Below are 19,883 nucleotides of genomic sequence, written 5' to 3' on the forward strand. Positions count from 1 at the left end.
TTAAAAATCGGTTTACACATTTGTAATATAAAATATTTTTATTGAATTATTATTTCATACTAAATACGGATATGCGTGTATGCAAAATGTGCATGCATATATATTGGTATTTTTATGTTCTTTATTTCATTTTTACAATTTTTTGTATTATTATTCAATATAACTTGTATAACTATTCTTAAAAAGTTGTCACTGAACAAACAGCTAAATGCAATTCATAATAAATACTCCATTTCTTAATTTATGTATCATAGTGTATTTATAATATTATGTATAAATGCATTTTTTTTATTTTTTTTAGTAAACGATGTAAAAATATTTATTATTCTCTAAAAACAAATTTATTATTTTTATTTCCAGTATCTTCCGTGTTTTTTTGTATTTTTTTATCCATCAATTACTAAAATACCCATAATTTAAAACATCCAAATTTGTATATTTTTTCGTTGGGTATTTGATAGCTTATTTCGTTATACAACGATTTATACATACAATTGCGTGTATAAATATTTATTGTTTGTTTATTTTAGCTGTATTTATTCATATATGTACAATTTTTTTATTCTTTTCCAATTTGATTATTTTACCGATTCGTTTTAATAAATTTGTTTGTCTAATTTTTGATGCTATCATTTTTTATAAGCCAATTTTCGAAAAACACCCTCTGAAAAAAGTAGTTTAAAATAATGTGTAATTAAAGCTTAATTCATACCTGTATGTAAACAGCGGTCATGAAATGACACACAATAAAAACAATAATAAATAGGTGCATTATATAAAGCAGATAGTTTTTTGTTTTTGTTATTTTTTCTAAGCGATATATAAAGTACAGGTAAGAAACATGGAGGAAAGAAACGTTTTAGAATATGCAGAAGTTATAATAGACAGGCAGAGAGATAAAATTAATGATTTAGAAAAGAAATTAATAGAATTAAGGAGTAAGAGCGAAGAGTTACAAAAAAGTGCCGTGAAAAATGATGAAGAAAATAAAAATTTAAGATTAGAATTAAATAGAAAAAATGATAATGATGTAATTTTAAGCATGCAATTAAATAAAGAAAATGAATTCCTTCAAAAAATAAACATATTGGAAAAACAATTACTTAAAAGAGACACACTTTTAGAAGAATTAAATAATTTACTAAAAAAAAGGAAGCATGAATATGAAGTATTATTACAAGAAAAAGAAAATTTGATAAATACAATTAGCATGCTAAGGAGTGATATATGCAAAAACCGAAAAGATGATAAATTGAAAGAACAAGAATTATTAAATAATGAAAAAGAAAATGAAAATTTGTTAAATTTATACAAAAATAATAATGAAGAATTAAATATAACAAAAAGATGCCTAATACAAATTGAAAGCGAATTACACTTATACAAAAAACAAAATGAAAATCAAAAAAATGAAATACAAAAATTATATAAAATTATTAGCTGCATGAATAAAGAAAAAATACTGGCACCACCTATAGTATTAGCGCTTCAAAATGATTATGTTAAATGTAAAAAATATGGATATGTGGATGAATATACAAAAAATGGCGCATTAATAGAAGGTTCATCACCATATAATGCACATGACTCAGTTAACATATTCTCTACTGATAATACTATTATGAAGGGAAATAAATCAACGACACTTAAGCGTATTAATGAAAATGATACACAAGGGAATATAACACGTGATGAAAATTTATTAAAATTAAATATAATTCAATCACAAGAACAAAAAGCTTTATTTAATAAAATATTAGATACATTAAACAAAGTACAAGATAATCAAACCAATTTTTTTTTTTCATCAATGATATTGCATTATTTTCAAAAGAAAAAACAAAACAATTTAATATATTCAAGTAGCGCATCGATAGATAATACAGTAAGTAATGAAATAGATTTTTCAGAAAAATCTTCTACTATTTCTAGCGCGGATGATAGTTTGGAAAAAGGAAGGGATCCAAAAAGGGAAAAGAAGAAAGACAAAGAAAATGAAAAAGACAGAGAAAATAAAAATAAAAAGAATACACAATGTGATTATTCTTCAAAAATATATAAAAACAAAAGTAATAATTTAAAAAAAAAGCGTAATCAAGTATCCTCAAAATGTAGCAATACCAATTCAACTAAAAGTTATATAGAAAATGATTACACTGAAGGTAATGATAATTCTAATAATGATAACAAATATAATAATAGCGAAGATAGCATTGATTCATTTAATTCAAGTTTAAGTAATTCTTATCAGAATGATGATGACCATTCCCAAACTGGTATAAATGAAATGGATAGCAATAATGTGAAAAATAAGTATACTACAAAAAAAAATGATATATTTAATTATGAAAATTATAAAGAAAAATATATAGGAATTACACGTAAAGGGTTATTTATTTATAATAAAAAAGGGGATGAAGAGCCAATACATATTATTTTAAGTAAAAATACAAAAAATGTGAAAATGTTAGACAATAATCAAATATATTACTTCGAACACACCACCATTGATAATAAACGAGAAAAGCATTACTTTTTAATAAAAGACAGTGATAAATTTTTAAGAATGTTTTATGCTTTGCAATATGCAGATTTTATTAAAAATAGTTATAATAATGAGAAAAATAAAAACAAAACAAAATATGTTTATAATGAATGGGATAATTATAAATATGATGATCGTAAAAAATTTAATAAAGAAGATGAAAGAACAAACATTAAAAATAATTATAATAATAAAAAATTTGAAGATGATTCTGACAGCAAAACATCCTATTCTGCCGTATCAGATATAACAGTAAATATTTTTACACCTAATGGAATAGACAAAAAAGGCAATCATATACCATATGTATGTAATAATGTTTTATTAAAAGTAAACCCTAATCATAATCATCTATTACTTATAAATTTTGGAGAAAATTCAAAAATTATAAATTGTAAAGATTATAAGCTGAAATATAAAAATAATAAAATTATTTTATATTTCAACAATCTTAAAGACCAACATATTCTTATACCTAAAAATAAAAAATCCACAAAAACATTGCAAAATATTTTAACAAAAATGGTATGGGAAAAAAAAACAAAAGATGGTGCACAAAATAGTGATCATAATTCAGCAGATAATCATTTAAATATTAATAATGATGTTTCACAGTCATCTGTAAAAATGCCTAATGAAAGTGATGGTAAAGAAATTTCGGAAAATATTATGGATAGAGAAATAGACAAGAATGTTTTGAGGGAAGCTAAAAAGAAAGGAAAATTAAAATCAAAAGAATCGATCATAGAAAAAGAACAATTAATGCATCATGAAAACGTAAATAAGAACCAATCAAAAAATGATAGCTATCAAACAAATCATAGCAAAAGTAATGAAGGAAATAAAAATGAAACAGAAAGTGAAAAAGATGCTGATACTATAAAAAGTAATACATTATCGAATATGAGTGATTCTAGTAAACAAAACGACACATTTGCTATAAAAAATAAAACACTTTATATATGTAAAGATGGTAAACCTTTTAAAAAAAATCAAACAAGTTATAACGAAGAGAATGCTTTTGCATTTCATAACGATAATTTACAAATTTTACAAGATGACAAATCCCAAGAATTAACATTTATAAATAAAAAGGACAATGGAGTTGAAGAAACATATGTATTCCATTATCCAATAAAAGATAAATATGATCATATTTTATCACAATTAAATAAAAATAAATTTAATGTTGTACAAAAAAGTGTATATGAAAAAAAAATAAAACAAGAAGATGAGGCTAATCAAGATGAAGCAAGTAAGAAGGTAGAAGATATTAACACTGCAGGAAATGCTCTATCAAATGTAAAAATAGAAGCAGGTTTATATAAAAAACAAAAAGAAGACCAATTTATAAAAAATAATCAAATTGTTGTTATTGAAAAAGGATTATTACTAATTTATACAAATTATGGAAATGAAAATTCTGTTCCTATATTGAAATATACATCCGATGCTTGTGAAGTTATAGCAGATGACCAAAATAGAGAAATTAGCATAAAAGATACATCATCTATTTCCAATGAAAAAATAGTTCTTGATTGCTTAAATAAAACAGAATTTTATAGATGGAAAAGTGCTTTGTGCTTTGGTGGATTTATAAAAGGTGAGAGTGTTAATACCTCTCTTATGAATTTAAAAAAACACATTTTTTCCATAAATTTATTTGATGATCCTAACATAAAAAGTTTAATAAAAACCGAAAGAGATTTCATTTATATATATCCTGATGAAAAAATGGAGAAACCATTGTTCTCTTTTAATAAAGACAAAATTGAATTAGTCATATTTCCAGATTTAAGAAAAATTAGAGTATATTTACAAAGAGACACAATATATGAACAACGATATGATATATTAATCCCATTAGCTCGTGATTTCGCAAATATTAAAATCCAACTAGAGAAATATAATTATTACACATTAAGCCAAAAAAAAACACAAAAAATCAAAAAACCATTTGTTTTATGTAAAACAAATATTATTGCTATACATAAAAATAAATATAAATTAACACCAGAAATAATTATGAAAAAAAAAAATACGACTGTTACATTTGATAAAAAAAAACTTACTATTATATTCAATATAAAAAATGAGGCAGATAATAAGCGCAATGAAACAAAAACTATTACTTTATCTAACGAAATTAATTTTAATAAATGGATCGTTACTCTAAAAATAGCTTCCTTCATATCTGGTTATACCCTTCATGAAAATTATATGGCCCCTTCCATCACTTTTGGGCACACATGCCCAGAGGCAACTAGTTTGTTTAGAAAAAGATCAATATTTGAATCAATTTTTAGAAAGAAATCGTAATGATCATTGTAACCATTTTTAATATATATATATAACAAATCATTCGATTTTGTCCGAAAAAATTGTATAGTAAAATATAATTTTGGGGGTATTTATTTTTATTTATTGCCCATTTAGACATTTATTCACTAAACTTATTTGTTATCTCTTTTATTTTGAGTATTTTTTAAGTAATCAAATAGTGCCTATGCATAAAAGTATACGCATTTTTCTATTATATATAACTTATTATTGATATATATTTGTTTTCATTTTTAAAAAAAATTATTTTATATATCTGTTAAACACATGTTTCTTATTTTTACATACTAAAATTATTTTGCTTGTTTTTATAGTAATATTCATTATAATTTTTTATTGCTTTTTTTTGTATTCTTATTTTGTTATGGTTTATTGAATATTGATAAATGCTATTAGCTAAATTTAAGGGCATTTCTTGAAAATATATTTATCCTCAATATTATTATAATATATTTTTAAGGTTTTAAATTTTATATCCACACAAACGAAATAATTTAAGTATTTTTAAGGTATCTTATACAGAGCATTTGTAAACAATGTAATGATATATATATTGTAATTTTATCCATACTCAGGAACCGTTTTTGTTCTATATATTGATGTGTATATACAAAATTTATTGCGCATATGTTTTTTTTATTATAATATATTTATATATTTTTTTTTTTCAATTTAAGAAATTATCATCCAATTACGCATTTTATTGAAATTATATATTGTGATATAAATTTGTTAATTAAAATAAATATTTCCCCCCATTTCTATATGCAAAAATAATAGAAAGAAACATATAAGAATAAATGATTACCTATTATAGGTTGAACATTAAACAAATTTGAAAATGCATTTTTTGTTTTGAAATTAATTTTTTTAAAAATATATAGGAATAATAATGGAATGTTAAGGTTTTTTCTTTTTTACTGGAATAGAAATAATAAAAAAACAATAAAAATAAAACCCAATTACATTTTTTATCTCTACAAAAAATGAATCAAACTCTTATAAATCGCCTAAATGTAATTTTTCACGATAAATATTATGCTTACACATACTAATTGTTATTACATTAATGTACTTTTTTATTTTTTTATTTTTCATTTTTAATTCATTTTAAATTCAATTATTGGATATTTTTGTTGCATGTTTATATATCCATATAATTGCTTACCCCCTTATTTTGTTTTTTCTAATAGAAGCAACTGATTTATAACGGGAATAACGTCAAGAGAGCTTTTTTTAATGTGGAATTTAGACAACTTGTAAATAATTATATAACATGTAAAAGGCATTTTTCTATAGGTAAGTATATTAAATCCAACATATATTACTAGATATTGCACCATTCGCACCACATTCTACATTTCGTATATACATGATATGTATTACTATGTGTGTATCGTTATTTTGCCATTTATTATTATATTTTTATTTATGCAGACACGTTAAAAGTGCCCAGATTGGGTGATTCAATTACTGAAGGTGTTATAAATGAGTGGAAAAAAAAGGTTGGTGATTACGTATATTCAGATGAGACATTAGCAGTTATTGATACAGACAAAGTAAGTGTTGATATAAATTCAAAATCGTCAGGAGCATTATATAAAATATTTGCTGAAGCGGGCGACACAGTTTTAGTCGATTCTCCTTTATGTGAAATTGACACTTCGGCACAACCAAATGAAAATGATATAAAGAAAAACGTCGAAGTAAATTATGAAAAAAAATTAGAAGTTAATGAGGAAATAAAACATATAAATAATGATGAAGATATAAAAGCTAAAGAAACTAATATAGGCACAAAAAATAAAAATGACAACACATTTAACAATGAAAGTAATTATGGAGGATTGTCATCATATCAATATAATAATGAAAGGACTGAAAAACGAATTCGTATGCTACCGATGAGAAAAAGAATTGCAGAAAGATTAAAGGAATCACAAAATACATGTGCTTTATTAACAACATTTAATGAATGTGATATGAGTAAAGCAATAGTTTTAAGAACTGAATTAAAAGATATTTTTCAAAAAAAATATGGATGTAAATTAGGGTTTGTATCATTATTTTTATATGCATCAGCATTAGCCTTAAAAAAAATGCCACAAGTTAATGCATATATAGATAATGATGAAATTGTTTATAAAAATTATATAGACATATCAGTAGCTGTAGCTACACCTAATGGTTTAACTGTTCCAGTTATTCGAGATTGCCAAAATAAAAATTTGCCACAATTAGAATTAGCTTTATCAGATATAGCTGGAAAAGCTAAAAATAATAAACTATCATTAGATGATTTTACAGGAGGTACATTTACAATATCAAACGGTGGAGTATTTGGTAGTATGTTAAGTACCCCTATTATTAATATGCCACAATCAGCCATATTAGGTATGCACACAATAAAAAATAGGCCAGTAGTTGTTAATAATGAAATTGTTATTAGGCCTGTTATGTATTTAGCCTTAACTTATGATCATAGATTATTGGATGGAAGAGAAGCCGTACAATTTTTATGTGCAATAAAGGATTATATCGAAAATCCAAATCTTATGTTAATAGACTGCTAAGGATGAAATTAACATATTTTCGTATGTATAATTTATATATTTTTACATATTTGGCATTTTTCTATTTTTGGTCCAATTATTCCTATTTTACTATCATTTTATTTATTCAGTTTCTCTCTATGTTTTACATTGTTTTCATATTAAATTATTTTTTTTTAAGAAATTGGTAATTAATTATAAGGCTTAAGCATTTTATGGACTCAATGTTTAATATGTATAATACAACTTATATCAACAAATTACAGGAATATTACCAAAATTTTTTAGATATTAGACCACATATTATTCATAATTTAACCATTTCGCAATTTTTTTAATGATTTTTTTTATTAATATGGATTATATGCATATTATTCAAGTTCAAGCCTACAAATTGAACAATCAATTATTTATTTATCTATCAATATTTTGAAGCCTTAAATTATAAACACGGTATAAGAAATATGTTTGTGTGTAATTACACAATTTTGCAAATATGGCAAAACTTTATCAAATTTACTATGGCATCCCATAAATTGCAATACTATGAACATAATATATGTATTTTTTATATAAATAAAATGCTCATAAATTGTTTAAAATTAAGTTATTGTTTTATTATTTATTATTTTAAAAATATAATTAAATTAATAATATGAATAATACAATGTAATAACTATGGAACAAAAAAAATATGTTTATCTTATAATTTTTAAAAGTAAGAACATCGTAAATTTAATAAAATAAATTCATATATAGTAGTTTGTAACATCCTTAGCAATAATAAATAATCTCAAAGATATTTACTATTCTCCTTCTTCTTGAGGTGCGTCTTCTTCTTCCTTTTCCGCCTGAAAAAATAAATGCAATACGCTATGTTATAATGCATTTTTCTACAAACTCTGCTATATTATATATATGTACGTATTGACAAATCACAATTCAATATTGATGTACCATGGCCCATTAGTATAAAATAAATAGTGCATATTAGAGATTTTCAAATGCATACAACATAAAGTAAGAAATATTTATACAACTTATTAAATTTACATTTGAAGTGCCCTCTTCTATCAATCTCATTTGTTCTTGGTTATACAATTCATCAATCCATACTGCAAATAAAATATGTATAGTTTGAAATTTACGCAAAATACCAATTCTATATATATAATATAATGATAGCAATGTTATACAAATAATCGGCTATACCATTAAATGACTATATGATTAATACTAAATAATTAGAGGAAATTGACACATACCTGGTTTGTATTGATCCATTTTCTTAGTTCTGGAATAATTTACTGTTATTATTTTCCCGTTTAATTCAAAATTGCTCATATTATACAAAGCATGCTTTGCGTCATCCTTCTCTACATATTCAATGAATGCAAATCCTCTATGTTTGTCTTAAAAAAAAAGTTTATTGGCAATTTTTTGGGATATAATAAAATTATAAGTTGTAAATTCTCTATATATATATACATAATAAAAGAAAGCAAAACATTTTCAACTTTTTAAGTCGTATGATTACTTGTAACTAAATTCATTGGTATTTCAATATTCCTTATGTCCCCGAATGAAGAAAATATATCATATAAACATTTTTTATCTATCGTTTCATGAATCCCACCAACATATAATGTTTCGGTAGTCTCATCAACCATATTGAATCATATCTTACTCTAAATTTTGAAAATCCGCAAATTATGATTTATATGAAGCATTAATTTTTTCTTTAATATATAACTATGCCTATGCATTCCATTTATATAAATATATGTCATATTATATATTTTTTTTCCCAATTAAATTAAAGTTAAATTACGCATTTACTATTTTGGGAATTTCCTCATGAAATTACATTTTTTTTTATGTAACAAATTTCAAAAAGGTGTGCTTAGTCATTTTATTGGGTAAAATAAACAAAATTGATATGAAAAAAACAGAAAAAAAAAATGAAAACCCGTAAATTGTATTATATGGTGAATGTATTAATTTGTCCCGCTTAGTAATTTGTTTTAAAAATTGACATATAAAGATAAAGGAAATTTTTTAAAAATATAATTTTAATAATTAATATAATGAAATGTTAAAATTAAATGTGATTTTATTACATAGATAAATATATACAATACCGAAAAAGTAATATGTATATTATACAATTTTTACGATTTTTGTATTAGAATTTTATATAAGCATTTAAATGGTATAATAAAAAATGGGATAATCATTTTCTTACAACATCAATATGATTTATTGAAAGAAAAGGTTTTTAAAAAAGAAAGAATTCACCATTTTTCTATATTCTATAACTAAAATAAAAATAATAATATCAATGAAAAAAAAAAATAAAATATATATAGCTATGTAAATATTGTCTATAAAATGATACTCATGCCAATAATTTTAATATGTAATTACACTATATTGTAGGAATTCTTTTTAAAACAAAAAACTCGAATAAATCCCCATATATCTATACATTCTTAGCATACAAGTATTAACATTTTATGGCCCTTGTATTGTTCACATTTAATTTTTCCCCATAATTAAAAGGTTATATTTTTTCTTGATATAGACTAATTTGAAAAAGAGATTCTTTCAAAATAATTAGATGATCTATGCAAAATAAATAATTTATATAAATAACAAAAACTGCGTTATTTTTTCAAAGTAAAAAAAATAAGCATATAATAATTAGCAAACGAATTTGTAATTTAATTGGATCTTATATAAAGTTTACTTTTTGTATTGTAGAATTTGTTTTATGTGAAAAGTACATAAACATATTTCAAAAATACTACCTAATCATTTTTTTAATTCTTTTCTATTTATTAAAAATATATAGAATAATTATATTTTTGCAAAACTCGCAACAATATATATATATAAATTATCTGATAACTCTAATTTCTCAACAATAATGTGAATGTGTCTGTATTGAAAATTATTCAGATTTATACAAAATCGTATTTTTAAATATATTAAATAAAAAGTGTAATTTGTTCTTTTTTGTCTATCTTTTTTTTTACATATAATATATCTTTCCGTTTTCCATTGATTTATTTGGTATATAATTCCTTGTATTCCTAATTTAAATAGTTGTCTATTTTTGTTCGAATTTATTGCTGCATCGGGTTTTTTCTTCCTCATTTTATCCCCATATTTTCCATATTTATTTGTGCTCAACATAGTATTTTATTTAATACCCATTTGATATATCTTTTATTCGCTCCCTCATAATCGTTTTTCAACATTTGTACAATAGCATATACACATATTTTAATTAAAAAAACATAATAAATATTAGATAAACTGTTATTAATATATTGTCTTTTTTTTTGATAATACAAAAGTAAAAAATTAAATAAATATGAAGAATTCTAAGTGTGAAGAAAAAAAAAATTTACTCATTTACGACAAATCTACCAATATAGGATGTATTTATTTTATCGGGATTAGTAGCAATTTTTATAAAGGGAAAATTATTTTAAAAAAAAATTGTATCAGTGATAAGATAGTGAGATATACTAATTTAAATGATAACCTTATGTTAATAAGGGATGGGAATTATAATTTTAAACAAACAGCGATATTAATCAAAGGAATAACTATATTTTTGCATAGGCAATTAGAAGTGTTATTGGCAGATTTTTATTCTATGTATAAAAAATGTTTATATAGTAGTATAAATACAGAACATGGATTAAATAATAATATGAAAAATTATAAAACGAAGAAAGGGATGAGAATAAAAAAGAGATTGTTATGCTTACAAGATGGTGTAGGCATAAGTGGAACGAATGATATGTTTATTAATGATAAACCTAATAATAAAAATAAAAACATATCAAATATAAATGATTTAATGCTAAAAGAATACAATATATATAATAATAATGATTATGATTTTGAAAATATTGATATGTATAATGATGAAAAATTTATGTATCAAGATATGCTAACACATACTTCTTCATTTGATTATTCAAAATATAATAATTTCTATACAATTAATAATAATATGATGAATAATATAATCACAAAAGGAAGTACCGGTGAAATAAAGATGAATCTTAAAATGGATAAAAATACAGATGATATGTTACTAAAATATAATATACAAAATGGGGAAACAAATAGAAATATCCACATAAATAAACACTCCAATGATAATTTATTTCCAAGTAGAAATATAGACACTAAAAATTTGTCTCTAAGGATAACGAATGACAGTTTTATAACAAATGGAAATGCTATACATATGCAAAATAATAAAGGCATGGAAAATGGAAATAATATAAGGATAAATCATAAACCTAAGGATAGCGATACGAAAAATATCAATAACAATAACAGGGGTAAAAGGCTATTTGCCCAAATTGATGAAGAAATACTTTTAAAAGATAACGTTTGGTATGATTTAAAAAATAATAAGAGAAATTCTTTTATGCCACTCACAAAAAGAAAAAAAGGTGATATTCATTTTGGTAGTCATTTGGATAATATGAATCATTTTTTTTATTTTTTCAAAAATTCATTTAAAAATAATTCATATAATGCTATTGTTTCTTTCAATTTATATGAGCAAGCAAAGAATTCTATGGCTCATGGTGCAAGAAAAGAATTATATAAAACATTTGAAAAAAAAATAATCGAAAATGAACAAAATTATGAATCATTTGTTGCATCGAATGGGATTCAAGAAAAATCAACATTATCTTCTCTTGATGATTTAAAAAAAAAAGACAAAGGAGAAAGAGGAATAGGCGGTATCTATTTTGAGCAAATAAGAGGAAATATTAATAGTGACTATTTTATGAATATGGAATTAGATAATAATGAAATAAAAAAAATGGATTATACAAAAAGTTCAAATAATTTGTATTCTAACATATCGGATAATATAGGTTATGATTTTAATAAAATAAATTCTTCCGAAATTAATATGGAAGAAAAACCATTTAATTCAAACTATTCATATATTGATAAAGTAAATCAAAGTGATAAAATTACTCATCAAAACAGTCTTTTGCAACAAATTTTTACTAATAGTACTTTTAATGATACTTCTAAAGAGACACTTAGTGTTCCATCGAGTATATTAATTAAAAGACGGTCTTGCACTTACTCACAAAACAATTATGATAAAGAATTATTAAGAATAAAAAATTATTTATATAAAATATCCGATCAAAATAATGAAGTGGTTCAATTAGATAAAGCATTTCCATTGTATCAAATGTCCAGTAAACAAATATCTTTAGTTTTCTATAATTTGCTTGTTCTTGCTGCAAATGATGAAATAAACTTAAACCAAAAATTTCCACATAAAAGCATATATATTCAAGTTTTACATAGTTAAAATATTAATATTTATGTTTTGTGCCTATATATACATGCATAACTATTCGTATATTATATAATTCATTCTCCTTAGAAACTTTCGGATTTTTGAGCTTATGGAACAGCTCATGGCCTAAGAAAATACGAAAATTTTAAATATAAAATAGGTATATATACCCGGTGTAATGGTATTCGGGAAAAAGGGTATACACTTGAAGATTTTCAAGCAAAACGATAATATTTTAATAATAAATGTATATATTACTCAATTTTTCAAATATGTAAAAATAACATAAAGCTTACATGCTCAATCGTAAAAACATTATCTGTAAAAGTACTATTTATGTATGTAATAATTTGGTCTACTGTGTTAGAATAATTATTTTTATGAATAAGATTTTCTTTATTTAAATTTTCATAAAACATTTGACTTATTTTGGCTGAAAATAAGTTATCATTCTTTATTAATTTGCTCGGAATATCTATATAATGTCGTAAACAGTTTAAAAAAAGAAATTGAAATTTATTCTGAATTTCATACAAGTTGGATAATGCATATATAGGCAATTCTTTTTTATAGCTAATATCAGCCTTATTATTATTAAAATCATATAATAATTTGTAAAAGGTATTTTTTGACATATTATACACAATATTTTTATTCATAAATTTTATTTTTATAGGAATATACAAGTCTTCATTAACAACATCTCCTAATAAATTCACGTTTTTTCCTTTAAGTTGTTTTAAGCATTTTACAACATTTTCTTGGGTGCTCTAAAAAAAATTGTTAATTAAAAGGAATTAAAAACTTATTAAAATTATGCAGTAGTGTTATAAATTATATTAGAAAATACCTTTCCCCACAAACACGAAAAGTGCACAATTAAGTTAAAGCTATGTATAATATAACAATTCATAAAAATATGTAAAGACATATGAAATTAGTCTTTTGCCCACAAGTATCACATATATATATATGTGCGTATGGAAGCATATATACCTTTTTTGATATCTTAAAGATATTAGAGAAAAACGGATATGTCTTATTTGTCTTGCCACTTATAACAAAATATATTTTAACATTATGTAATTTAATGGCCATTTCTAGTATTTCGCTTGTATATTTGTTAAATTCCTGATTTTTTAATATATTATAAAATAAAAATGTGATCAATCCTTCAGTATGCTTATATAATATGAATTTTCTACCTTCACTTGTTGTGATACCTAATATCATATCAAACATTGATGCATTTTGTCTATTATATAAATAGGTACATTTATTTTCTCCATTATTTTGTAGATTTAATAATGCCCAATGAAATATTTCATAGATAAAATCTGACAAGGTATACATTTGATCTTCATATTTTTGAAAATTTACTATATTTGAAATAATATTGAAGTTGATCGTTTTGTTAATATAAATATTTAAGTGCTTCTCTCTTAGTTTTTTTGTTTGATTTTCAAATATGATCGATGATTGGATTATTATTTTATCAAAAACGTTTGTTATATTATTGTCATTATGAAACGTTATAAATTCATTATTTAAAAAAGATAAACAATTTACCGCTCTATAATAATAAGTGCTATTTCTATGAATTATTTTTATTATGTTTTTATTTTCTTTTTTAATATTTTTTAAAGCCTCTTTTTTAGAAATATTTATTCCATTATTATATTCATCTTTTCGATTGTCATCAAAATAAATATCATCTATATTTTTTAAAAAATATTCAGATTCATTCATGTTGTTGTTATTTTCATTTTTTTCATTATAAATAACATTGCAAATTGTTACTATACTTAATAAAATACTATCATTTCCCCTATGGTTGTAATAATTTATCGATGATTTAATAATATAAGATGGATCCATAATATTCACATTATATAATGCAAAAAGAAGTTTATTCAAAGAGGTTTCTTTAACAAAATTTTTTGTAACATTATTATAAAAAAAAGTATTATTTTCATTTATCATTAGACAATTAAATGGTATGCCTTTTTCGTTTTCCTTCCCTATTATATATGGAAAAGAAAATTTCTTATCCAATTTTGATTTATATTTTTTATATATATAATAAATTATATTTTTTAAATGAACGTCCTGAGATCGTAACAATGATAAATTAAAAGACAAATAAAAGAACATAGATGAATTTATACCTATTTTTATTTTTATAGTTTTATTTTTTCTCATAGAAGAAATATTAGGCATATATATATTGCTTTTCCCTTTTAACTTTTTCCCACAATCTAACAATATTTTTTTATCAATTAAATGCACACTGTTTCTAAGAAGGATATCTAAATGAATATCCATAGGGTTGATTATATTTACATTTGACATATCTACATTATTTTGTGAAAAATTATTAAAAATGTTTCCAATTGGTTTGTGTAGATCTATTAATCTATTTTGTTCACTTCCATAATTTAAAATTGAATTTTTGTCTTGATAATATGCATGCATGTGTGTATAATTAATACATTTGCAATTCTTTTTGAGACCCCAAAACATTTCATTAAGTATGGCAGCTAATTTTATATTCATGTCCCTTTTTATATAATTATCAACTTTTATAATAAAGGAATTAATAATAGGATGCTTATATTCAAACTTCATATGAAAAATAGATTTATAATCTGGATTTAAAATAGAAAAATTTAATTCATTATCTATAATTTGATTTAATTTTTTTTTTTTTCGTTTATTTAATCGAAAATCCATTCTATTTTTAAAATCTATCTGTCTATATTTTTTTACCCCATCGTGATTTACTATATTATATAATTGTGCTGTATCAATCGTGTAAATAGCATCACGAACAATGTAAAGATTAATATGTATATTTGAATATTCTACTTCTCTTTGATAATTATTATATATATCTTGGATTAATAATAAATTGCTGAATTCATTAAAATCTGTTCTATTCATACTTTTTATAATTACAGTTTCAAATATATCTTCATTATCCTCATTTAGTGGGAAATTTTGCAACTCATACATTTTAAACTCATAAGATAAACGCTCATGTAAAGTAAAATACCCATAAAATATCAATGTCTTTAAAAGTACCATTTTATTAATGTTGTAAAACTTACTATATATTTTTTCTTTCAATATTGTATTAATGTCTGGTTCAGAGATTTTTTGTAATATTGATAAAATGCCCTCATTGTTACTCTCTTTATTTTTTAAATATATCAATTTATTTTTAAATAATAGATATATATCAAATATTTGAGGTCTATATTTTTCAAATTCAATGGAAAAATTTTTCATAATTGTTCCTATAATACCATATTTTAAATTATGACAACCCTTTATGTATTCCTTTATATTATGGTCAATTAAATAAGTATAATCTATTTCTTTAAATAATTTATTATTTTGCACTATCGTTTCATTATTTTTATCATCTTTATTATTATTATTTACCAAAATATCTTCATTTTCATTTTTATTTTTATATTTTTTCCCTTTAGGTTGTGGAAAGTATAAAATATCGCTATTTTGCCTATCCATATTATTATCATCAGATTTGCCTTTGCTTTTTTGGTCATTTACCTTATAATCCAATTTAAAATTTTGGCATTTTAATTCTAAATCAAATGGATAAAATGAAATATAATTTCGATTACCATCATTACTGTTACTTTTACTTTCATCGTTACTATCACTGCTTTTTATATCATCCATAAATCTATGGATTATTGGAGAATCACTAGTAGACAATTTTTGGGGGGGTTCATGATTAAAATTTTTGGAAGCTAAATTTCCATAGTAGCGTTTTTCATTATATTTATAATTTTTCAAATTAATATTTAACCTTCTTATATTTTGTATTGTTTTGAACATATTATTTAATTCATCCAATTTGCTGTAGCTAATAGAAGAGCAATTTTGTTCGAACCATTCGTATATATATTTTTTAGAAAGTTGTTTTTCTATTACCTTAACCTTAAATTTTAAGCATATTTTTCGTTTAAATAAAATAAATCCGCCACTTGTAAATATATTTCCAGTTTTAATCCAAAGTTGTGCCAGCGGATTTCTCTTTAAAATACTATTTTCATCTTTTTCTTGGGGCATTATTATTTTATTTTCTACATATTTATGAATAAATTTTCCTTTTAAAAAAATTGTAGACAAGCTTAATCCTAATGAAAATATATCACTTTTTAAATTGTATATAGAATAATTAAAATAAGAGTTAATTTGTTCCGGGGCCGCATAAATATAACTTCCTTTGAATTTTCCATATCCACCTTCTTCTATTATGTTGCCAAAACCTCTGAGTATTGCATTTACATGTTGATCGTCTATATTTTTTTTTATTTGAAATAAATAATTATCTGCTTTTATATTTCTATGAACGAGGCCTAATGAATGCAAAACGAAAATGTTAGATGCAACTTTAAAAAAAAAATCATACTTTAAATCGTAATTGTCTATTATTGATTTATTATAAACCATAGAAAATTTAGATGCATCTTCATTATTTAGGATCCTTAGTTTAAATCCATGATGATGTATTTTTTTGGTGGTATATTTTAATGATGCATTAAATATGTATACATTTATATAATTTTCATTTTTGTTTATAATCCCCAGTGGAATATCCCAGTTCAATAATTTTAGTGCGCATTCAGACACAAGATAAAATAATGTATTGCTAATAAAATCTAAATTATATATATTAAAAGTTTGTTCATCATAAAAATATTTTACATTTTTATAATCTCTACATGGACTATTATTAGAATTTAATAAAAAATGTATTAATAAAAAATACGATTTTAATTCCTCTTCAAAAATATCATTATTTTCATCATTATAAAAAAGTTTTATATTTGAATAATGTGGATAAAAATTTGCATTAATTATTATACCTTTTGAATCTTCAGATATCATAAATACATTTTTATCATATCCATATTTCATTTTATTTAAAACATTAAAATAACTACTTAATACTGTATTATAATGTATTTCCTTATATTGCACTGGAGTAACAACACATAAAATATTATTTCCAGACAGCCAATTTAATATAAATAAATCAGTATAATCTCCTTGAAACATTCCAATAATATTTATACTATTATATGAATCTAACATACCGATATCCCCAATAATATCTTCGTGTTCATAATCATAAATTTTGTCTCTTAAATCGTCATCAAAATATGTTTTGTCTTCTTTTTTGCTATTAGTATATACTTTTTCTTTATTACTGTAGAACCCTAAAAAATTACGTGCAAAAATTTTATTTCTTCCTAAAGGTGAATTATATTTAATTGATGTTTTCTTTATCTGTTTCTCTTTAGACTCATTTATTTTATTGCTTGTTTTTAATGCTTCATTTTGAGTTTTTGCTTCATTAACTTCATAATTTTTTCGACCTTTTTCTATAAAGTTATAGTGTATAGGAACGTGAAAATTAATATCGTGCAACACATTCTCCATACTTACAAACGATCTGGTGTTGTAAAAATTAAGATAAAAATATTTATATTTAATATTATTAATAAAATATTTTGACAACCATGTATAAATAAAGTCATATTTTATCACACCTTTATTTTGTAATTCTAAATGTAAAGAATAGTAGTCATTCAAATGAAAATAATGTTTGGTATTTTCGTTTTTATAACCATCTTCACCCATTAGAATTTCTATTTCAAAATTTTTATTTAATATTTTTATTTCTTCAGAATATTTCTCATCATAAGTAAATATATTGTTATCATCCGTTTTAAAAATTATAACTTCATTACTTTCTTCGGATTCGATTAATTTATCTCGAAATAAGGCATACAGCAAAAATATATCGTCAGCTGTCTTGGCTAAAAAGACAGAACAATGATATATTTATATGCAATTAACTGTTTAAACAATATAAAAATAATAAGAATGAAACACTTCATAAGTATAATGTGTTATTAAAGGTAAAATGTAGTGATGTGTTAGACTTTTTTTATCTTTTTCACTGATTTTTTTACTAACTATCGTTTCCAAGACGGCAATAAAATTCACTAAAGTTCTTTTGTATTAATATCCTATAAGAAGTACTAATATAGTCATAAGACAAATTAAATTTTTTGAAAGTTTCCTTATTTTGATTATAACTTTGTATATCATAATAAGTATTTTTTGTTTTTTCAATAAATTGGAAACCAGGATGAATAAGCCTAAAATTGATAAATTCTAGAAATTTCCTTTTAGCACTATAAAAATTATTTAAGTTATAGAGCAAATGATCATATGTTATATTTAGTTTACTTTTTAATAATTTTCTTAAATTTTCAAAACGTTCTAATTCATAATTACTAAAAGAAATTAAACCATAATATTTTTCTATTCCTTTACACCTCACTGTAATATTATAATTATTTTTTTGTAAAATATTCATATAAGCGATGAACCATTTGTCGGTTTTATCAAAATTATATTTTAATGAATTTTTTACAACAGCAAATGTTGTTACATAAATTATATTATTTTTATAGAACTGGAATTTTCCTTCATATAATTCCTTTTTATTACCATCATAAAAAGATCTAATATAAACCAATTTTAGTTTTCCTTTTATATGGGAAAATTTTTTAATATGATCAATTGATGTATATATGATTGGTATTTTTTCAGTTTTATTTTTATTATCTTTTTTTTTATTAGTATGTTCATTGTTTATGTTGAAACTCTTTGAGTTTATTTGCGTATATGAATAAGAATTATTACTATTATGTAACTCTGGGTTTCTATTTTCTTGCATTTTTTTATCACTTTCAAATGTGCATTCATTATTATTGCTACTAATACCATTTTCAACATAATTGTTAATATTATTAATTCCTAAGCTTATAATTCTAGGGTTTCCCTTTACACTTTCAAATGACCCTTTGTTATTTGTTTGAGTTGAATTTCCATCGAAGCCATTTCTTTGAATGTTTTTTTTTGTAAAGCAATATATAAAAAAAGAAAATTCGTATTTCTCATTTTTTATATATCTGTTAAAAATTAAGGCAACTATATTTAGGATTAAAAGCTTTGTCATGAAACAAATAAATCTCAT

The 19,883-nt window shown here is 22.5% G+C and overlaps 5 protein-coding genes across 5 annotated transcripts; 3 read left to right on the forward strand and 2 right to left on the reverse strand.

Annotated features, from left to right (window-relative positions):
* Positions 1-841: 841 nt before the first annotated feature.
* PBANKA_1419000 (conserved Plasmodium protein, unknown function) lies at positions 842-4,864 on the forward strand (the record flags this gene model as incomplete). The annotated part of the gene is made up of 1 exon (XM_034567524.1): positions 842-4,864. One exon carries the CDS (start codon positions 842-844, stop codon positions 4,862-4,864), a length of 4,023 nt encoding a protein of 1,340 aa, XP_034424012.1.
* A 1,007-nt stretch (positions 4,865-5,871) lies between these two features.
* On the forward strand, positions 5,872-7,458 carry PBANKA_1419100 (dihydrolipoyllysine-residue succinyltransferase component of 2-oxoglutarate dehydrogenase complex, putative; the record flags this gene model as incomplete). The annotated part of the gene is made up of 3 exons (XM_034567525.1): positions 5,872-5,901; positions 6,079-6,184; positions 6,323-7,458. 3 exons carry the CDS (start codon positions 5,872-5,874, stop codon positions 7,456-7,458), a joined length of 1,272 nt encoding a protein of 423 aa, XP_034424013.1.
* A 785-nt stretch (positions 7,459-8,243) lies between these two features.
* On the reverse strand, positions 8,244-9,107 carry PBANKA_1419200 (RNA-binding protein, putative; the record flags this gene model as incomplete). Its single annotated transcript, XM_034567526.1, has 4 exons — positions 8,244-8,288; positions 8,491-8,552; positions 8,703-8,849; positions 8,975-9,107. The coding sequence occupies 4 exons, from the start codon at positions 9,105-9,107 to the stop codon at positions 8,244-8,246; spliced, it is 387 nt and encodes a 128-aa protein (XP_034424014.1).
* A 1,709-nt stretch (positions 9,108-10,816) lies between these two features.
* PBANKA_1419300 (conserved Plasmodium protein, unknown function) lies at positions 10,817-12,808 on the forward strand (the record flags this gene model as incomplete). The annotated part of the gene is made up of 1 exon (XM_034567527.1): positions 10,817-12,808. One exon carries the CDS (start codon positions 10,817-10,819, stop codon positions 12,806-12,808), a length of 1,992 nt encoding a protein of 663 aa, XP_034424015.1.
* Positions 12,809-12,922: 114 nt separating this feature from the next.
* Positions 12,923-19,883, reverse strand: PBANKA_1419400 (conserved Plasmodium protein, unknown function; the record flags this gene model as incomplete). The annotated part of the gene is made up of 4 exons (XM_034567528.1): positions 12,923-13,000; positions 13,093-13,566; positions 13,793-18,654; positions 18,845-19,883. 4 exons carry the CDS (start codon positions 19,881-19,883, stop codon positions 12,923-12,925), a joined length of 6,453 nt encoding a protein of 2,150 aa, XP_034424016.1.

The sequence above is a fragment of the Plasmodium berghei genome, assembly GCF_900002375.2.
Source record: "Plasmodium berghei ANKA genome assembly, chromosome: 14".
Lineage (NCBI taxonomy): Eukaryota > Apicomplexa > Aconoidasida > Haemosporida > Plasmodiidae > Plasmodium > Plasmodium berghei.